At 41.6% G+C, this 7265-nt stretch overlaps 1 protein-coding gene across 1 annotated transcript; it reads left to right on the top strand.

Annotated features, from left to right (window-relative positions):
* Positions 1 to 5127: 5127 nt before the first annotated feature.
* On the top strand, positions 5128 to 6370 carry LOC149843095 (uncharacterized). Its single transcript, XM_090000831.1, has 2 exons — positions 5128 to 5202; positions 5633 to 6370. Exons 1-2 carry the CDS (start codon positions 5128 to 5130, stop codon positions 6368 to 6370), a joined length of 813 nt encoding a protein of 270 aa, XP_089856957.1.
* Positions 6371 to 7265: the final 895 nt, after the last annotated feature.

Here is a 7265-nt window from a genome sequence, read left to right as displayed (position 1 = left end):
AAGAAAACATAAAATAAATGACCAGACTAAATACAGGAGAAAAAAAATGTATAAGGTAAAAGACGATGTTGGAATACCAGCATTCCATTACTCTTGCACAAGGTGGATTGGGTTTTCTATATGCAATCCAATGTCACCTATGGTGCGTTCATGGAGGCAAAAATGAAAGAGAAAGAAAGAAATTACTGGGAAATTCATAGAAAATGAAAGAAAGAAAGAGATTCACCATGAATCTTGCAGAAATCCAGAGGCGGAAGAGGCGTCGAGAGATGAGATTGAAGATTAGTCGAGTGATGTTCGGTGGGCTTGGCTGGTGGTGGAGATCGTTCTTTGGCGGATGATGGATATCCGATGTGAAGTGGATGAGGTGAATAGCCGATCCTGGCAGTCGGAAGACCGATGAAGACTGAAGTCTGAAGAAGGGCGAGAGGAAATGAGATGTTTGAGATCTGATCCATTTTTATGGAGGGGAAAGAAAAATCGAGAAGGGGAAAAGCCGTTAGAGATGAATGGTGATGACGGATCGGTTGGCGATCGACGGTTTGGAGCGTGGCCATGGAGGGGCTCGATGGGGAAGATGGTTCTGGAAGGAGAGAGTGCGATGGAGAGAGAGGAGAGAGAGTTCGAAAACCCTAACTCGACTTTTTGAGGGTTGTAAAGGAGCTTTTCCCAAATTTTCCAAAAAAGGTCTTTTAAAGAAAACTTTTCTAAAAATGGGTTTTTAAAGTCATTTTTCTGCAATTTTACTATGATGATTTTTTTTCTATATATATATATATGTGTATATATGTTGAATCTTTTTGGTTATTTTCTATTTTTTATGATTTTGGAAATAAAACTCTAAAACCTAAGAAATATGAGGGACAAAAACTATTTTTTTGTATATTTTTTTAAGAAATATTTATGAAAAGAGGAATTTTTTAGAATTCAAGACCATTCTTTAGAAAATTCTTCAAAAAAAATGGGTTTTTGACTCAAAATTTGAGAAGATTTTTGAGTTTATAACCTTGAATCGAGAAATATAGAGCAAATGGATCCAAATGGATATCGGATCAAATGTCTGAGCCTTTCAAAAAGTTGTTTGGAAATTTTGAAAATTTGGTTTAAAAATTGGATAACGAAGCTCAGATTTGGATTTTGATATTGGACCCGGATCCAAAATCGAGTCAGATATATAAAATGAATTTAATTTCAGCAAAATCTGAGAAATAAACTGGAATTTAGATTTAAAACTGACTCAATTACTCATAAGATGGGATCAGGGGCAAAAAGGGAATATTTACAACATTTTGAAAATTTTGGGGTGTTCATAGGTCGGCAGGATCATCCTCATGCGGTTGCAATAGCCATCTAACGTCGGACAGAGGTACGGGTCCCCTCTTGTGAAAATGGGTGAAAAATCGAACTCAGGTTCGATTTTATGGGTTTTGGATGGTTTCCCCTAGGGTAGGAAAACCACAAACCCAATCGACTAGGATCGACTGGGCTTGATGGATACCCCAGTCGACTGGGTCTGATTGGAACCCCAGTTGACTGGGCCTGCTAGAACCTCAGCTGAGTGGTCGGCTGGGTGCAAAAAAAAAATATTTATATAAAATAAGGGGTTAAGATAATAATTTTTGTTATTCGTTGTTATGAATTGACAAAGCACACAGGCCCAAACTGGGGTCTATACCTGGGCTATTAGGCCCAACCGATAGGGTCAAATGTATGGGTTTTTTTTTAATTTATGGTTTATTGACAATATGGAAACCCCCCAGATGTTCTACATGGTTTTGCTTCAAATATTGTTCAAGATTTACTTCTCTTGGTTAACATATATCAAGATGAGATGATTATGTCATGTATCTTCCAAGCATCATATCGTGTTTCCTGTAATGAGTATGATATTCCTTAAATGCATCCTTGTGGGGGGGTTGTGACCAAAGGTCTTTGTGATGCTGGTTACCTTTACAAAAAACATTGTTTGTTTTGGGATATAAGTTGCTTGAATGACCATTTGAATCCCCTGTTGTCTGAACACTCTATGTGCCAAACCATTATAAGAGACATGTGTCATCTGCAGTGAATGCAAAGCATTGGAACAACCAATACAAAGCTAGAGTTGATACTCTTACCATTGACCATTAGCTTAGGTTAAATGTTTGTTAAATTGAATTAAGTGACTAATGCATTCAAATGATAAAGTTACATACCCTTCTCATTTTCTCCGTGTATGTAAGTAGTTTTTTTTACTTCGAAGGCAATATAGAAAATTCAAAGAGCATACAGACCCAGTCGGCTAGACTGGGTGGCAGACCTAGTCGACTGGGCTGATCTGTATGACAAACAAAAGAAAATATATATATATTCTCCTCTACTTATGCTTGTAATGTTGTTCAGTTTTGACAGCTTACACAGGCCAAGATTGGGCCTGTGCATAGGCTCATAGGCCTAGCCGAGTGGTCGGTTGGGTATGGAGAGAAGTAGAAAAAAAAATATGTAAAGGCTTTGCCTTATGAATGTTGCTTGAGGCTGGCAACAATGTTAATTAATATTTGAAAAAAAAAAATTGTTCAAAGATTATGGGATGATATAAATCTAACTGTCAACATTAATGCATGTGAGTATGTCTTGACATGGATACGTGTGTATGGATGTAGGAAATGCACATGACAAAAATGCATGGGAGGTGGGAAATTTCATGCTTATGATTGACCTTGTTTTGTATGGGTGCACATGCATTTGGCACAATAGTTTGATGTTATATAACACATAACTTTGGCTTTGTTGTGTGATGCATAGATAGTTTAATGGATCATCACCGGCCTAGAGAGCCGTGGACTTGGTTGTTTTCTTATATGTTTAATTGCATCACTTTAACCACACAAGTTGGTAGGGCACACTATTACACTGTTCCCGTTGTCCTCACGGGCTGGAGTCCCGTAAGGGTTCTCGCAAGGGAGGATGCGGGTTTTCACTTTACTTTTGCATATGGTGTTGCAAACTTAAAGAATTTATTTTAATAAAAATATAAGAAATAAGAACAGTGTAACATATGTTCTAGGATCTTTCATCTGGAGAATGGAGATCTTAGAAATCCGGTCTTGGGGAGACTGTGAGGATACAAAACCTCTGTATGCTTAAATTTGGTCCCCTGAACCCGATATTGAGGTTCCTTCTTCTGACCACGGTTTTAAGAAGAGTCTGTCACTTTACCTGGGGGTGGTGTATTTGTCACAGCTGTGATTGTTATGGTACCAAGAAAGTGACACTTGTGGGCATGGGGTGTCCCTTGTGTCCCCGGCATTAGATGTGAAGGTCTAATGTTCGGAAGATGATTCGGTCAAGGGCTAAGTTGGAATCCAGTAATAAAATACAAATTGTGTGCTAAGCCACCCTGGGAACCTAACTTGACCTCGAGAATTTTACCCGTTGGGTGTATCCGTAGGCGATGGAAATTAAAAAGAGGAACTTAAATTGTATGCATTTAATAGGGCATGCATGTGGAAACATGAACTTAAATTAAAGACAATAAAGTATTCATACATTGCATATAAATCATGCAAAATCTTGCTATGCATTAGAACATGCATAATTTACTTCTCTTAAATGATATATGTTGTTGGATGGGCGATGATTACTCTTTGATGTATGTGGAATACCATGCTTACTCAAAGTGAATACCTGTTATTGATTAAAGTTTTTGCATACTTAATAGATGTTGCATGAATGCTTAAGTTAGATTGAGTAAATGTCATAATTGCTTTCCTCAAGAAAAATTGCATAAAATTGTATTTGTGTTCTTTATGCTCTCTTATTTTCATTAGAGGGATTTGTACGCAGAATTCTTCAGCTGACCCTCTTCTTTTATGGTTTTTCTTAGGAGCAGGAAATCAGTGAAGAGGCTGGTGTCTGGTAAAGTCACGGGTGCCACGCACTTGCTAGATAAATCACAGATGGACAACATGGCTCTACTTTTGTTTCCTTTTGGTTCATTTAATGGATGTTGCACTCTAAATAATTCATTATGCAAGTGTCTCTAGACATGTTTATCAGTTTTTCAATAAATGAATAATGGTTTGATTTTGGTATGGAAGATAAGTGTAAGCTCTATTGTGGTGTGTGGTTATCCAGCGGTGAGTGGAACTGTAAAGGCCCCAGATCTCTGAGAATATTTTCACATCTTGTAAAAAGAAAATCTGCATTTTCAAGGAACATGAGTTGGGGTCGTTACAGGTTTGGTATCAGAGCCACCATAATATCTTACACTTTTTATCATCATTTTTGCAATAAGTTTTAATTTTGGTAAGTGAGTCATGTCCTGAAGTCTCAGCAAGACGTGCCTCGAACTCCAGATCAGTCGTCTTCACTAGTAAGGTTATTTAAGTACTTTTATCTAAGCAGACATTTAGTATGCTTGATTGTATGTAGGAGTAAACTTCATTATAGAATACACTAGTAATCGTATGTTATCGTTAAAGGTAGTTGTACGAGATCAACCCCAAGAGGGTTAGGATCAGAGAGGGTCTAATTTTGTGAAATGCATGTGCGTTGTAGATGTCATATACTCGCAGAGGTGCTTCATCCTCTACTGCTGCTCCCGCAAACTGGCAGGAGCAAAGGGATTTTATGATGGAAGTCATTCATACCCTGACCGAAACCTTGATGACTCAGGCTGCACAGACAACACAGGCGGTGCAGGCAAGCAGCACAAGCTACGCAAGCGACACAGGCCGCTCAGGCAGCGGCATAGGCTGCTCAGGCAGCGGCACAGGCCGCTCAAGCAGCTGCACAGGCAGACACACAAGCAGCAGCTCGTGACCCTCCTGTCAATGTTGTTTCAAACGCGGGCGGTGCTTCCTTCGAAAGGTTCCTGAAGTTGGATCCACCAACTTTTTCAGGAAAGGCAGACCCATAGGCAGCAGAGAGCTGGGTTGAGGAGATGGAGCGGGCGTTCGACGTCCTATCTTTCCCTGAGGACAGAAAGACATCTTTTGGCATGTACCGTTTGAAGGGCGATGCCAAGAAGTGGTGGGACACCCTGCAAAGGGTGAAGTTCACTGACTGGGACGAGATTCCCTGGAAGACGTTCAGAGAGGAGTTTCTAGATGCATATTTTCCCTCCTACATCGAGGAACAGATGCAATGAGAGTGCCTCGATTTGACTTAAGGGACCATGAGTCTAGTGGACTACACTACAAGGTTCTGAAACCTCGAGAGGTACTGTCCGAACCTCTTCAAAAGTGAGAAGGCGAGGGCGGGGAAGTATGTTCAAGGATTGAAGGATGGGTTGGAGACTCGCGTCTTGACAAGTCGGCCTACTACTCTGGCTGATGCGATTGAGTCGGCTACCGTTCTGACCAAAGATTGGGAGAAGTCCAAGGCTACAATTAAGAAAGGGGGTGGCATTGGAGATGGTTCTTCGGGCGTGACGAGGAAGAATCCACCAGCAGGCGGAAGGGCTTAAGGTGGCAAGAAACAACGGACCCATAATGAGCGACAACACAATCGATTCCAGCAGCAGGGAAGGGCCCTGCCAGTGTGTCACAAGTGCGGCAAGAGCCATCAACCTGACTTTTGCCCTATGTTTAAGGGGGTATGTTTTCAGTGTCAATAACCTGGGCACATCGCTCCTTTCTGTCCAAACAAGCCTGCGGTTCTGGGAGGACAACAACCACCACAGCAGCAACAACAGAGGCCTCAACAACAACAATGTCAGCGCAGGACCAATGGGCGAGTCTACGCGGCTACAACAGCTACTCAGGACCATCAGTCTGATCTGATCGAAGGTATATTCTTAGTTGCCGAACAATTTGCACGTGTGATGTTTGATTCAGGTGCAACACACAACTTTATTTCTTCTTCGTTTGCAAAGTTGCTTGATTTGGTTCCTTCTAGCCTCGAAAGGGCTCTTGATGTGATGTCACCTATGGGTGCATCCTCCTCCTGTGGGAAATTTTTCTCACCAGTATGCGTGGTGATAGAAGGCCATGATTTGTCTATCGATTTGGTCATTTTAGATATGATATTTTATGATGTCATTTTGGGTATGGACTGGTTGTCCAAGCATAATGTGACCCTCCAATGTCAGGGTAAGAAGGTTATCTTGGAGCATCCCAATTTGTCTGCGTTGTTGCATCTTTCAACGAGACCAATCGACGGGGTGAGGGTCGTCTCAGCTTTGAAGGTCTTCAAGTACCACAAGCAGTGTTGCATGGTGTTTTTGGCCAGTGTGTCCGCTCAAGATATCCAGGCGACACCCTTGGAGCAGTTAGATGTTGTCTACGAGTTCCTGGATGTCTTTCCGGAGGACTTGCGAGGCTTGCCACCACATCGGGAAATCGAGTTCTCAATCGAGCTAGTGCATGGTACGACACCAGTTTCATGAGCTCTGTATCGCATGGCACCTGCGGAGTTAGTAGAATTGAAGAAGCAGTTGCAAAAGCTTCTTGACAAAGGATTTATTAGACCGAGTGTGTCCCCTTGGGGCGCACCGGTCCTCTTTGTTAAGAAGAAGGATGGCTCAATGCGACTTTGTATCCATTACTGTATGCTAAACCAAGTGACGGTGAAGAACAAGTACCCACAGCTGAGGATTGATGATCTGTTTGATCATCTGAGGAAGGCAAAGGTGTTCTCGAAGATCGACCTTCGTTCTGGGTACCATCAGTTGAGGATCAAGATGGAGGACATTCCAAAAACAACATTCAGATCCAAATATGGGCATTATGAGTTTCTAGTGATGTCCTTTGGACTCACCAATGTCCCTGCAACGTTTATGGATCTGATGAATCGGGTTTTTAGTTTATGGTTGGCCTCGTTTGTCATTGTGTTCATAGATGACATTCTAATTTACTCGGAGAGTGTGGAAGAACACTGAGAATATCTATGAATCGTATTACAAACACTGAGAGAACATCAACTCTATGCTAAGTTCTCAAAGTGCGAGTTTTGGATTGATAAAGTGATGTTTCTTGGTCATGTAATATCCGAGAGGGGCGTGGAAGTGGACCCAGCCAAGGTAGAGGTTGTTTTGTCATGCGAGCAACCAAAGACGGTGACTGATATCAGAAGTTTCTTGGGATTGGCGGACTACTACCGTCGATTTATTCAAGACTTCTCGCGTATAGCTGCCCCTATGACTCGACTGTTGCAGAAAGGAGTAAAGTTCGTGTGGTCACCTGGATGTGAGGACAGTTTTCAAGAGCTGAAGAATAGGTTGACCACGGCACCTGTTTTGACATTGCTTTCTGGGACGGGTGGTTTTGTCGTGTACAATGATG

The sequence above is a fragment of the Nuphar pumila genome, chromosome 3 (assembly GCF_984573655.1).
Source record: "Nuphar pumila chromosome 3, dmNupPumi1.hap1.1, whole genome shotgun sequence".
In the NCBI taxonomy this organism is placed as follows: Eukaryota; Viridiplantae; Streptophyta; class Magnoliopsida; order Nymphaeales; family Nymphaeaceae; genus Nuphar; species Nuphar pumila.
Note: the sequence above shows the minus strand (reverse complement) of the source record. Positions and strands in the feature narration are given on the sequence as shown.

Bases quoted from the DNA above. Each gene is read 5' to 3' on its own strand.
- LOC149843095 (XM_090000831.1), top strand. From the start codon at position 5,128: ATGAGAGTGCCTCGATTTGACTTAAGGGACCATGAGTCTAGTGGACTA. The intron at 5,203-5,632 runs GTACTGTCCGAA...TGTCCAAACAAG, and splicing joins AGGTTCTGAAACCTCGAGAG to CCTGCGGTTCTGGGAGGACA.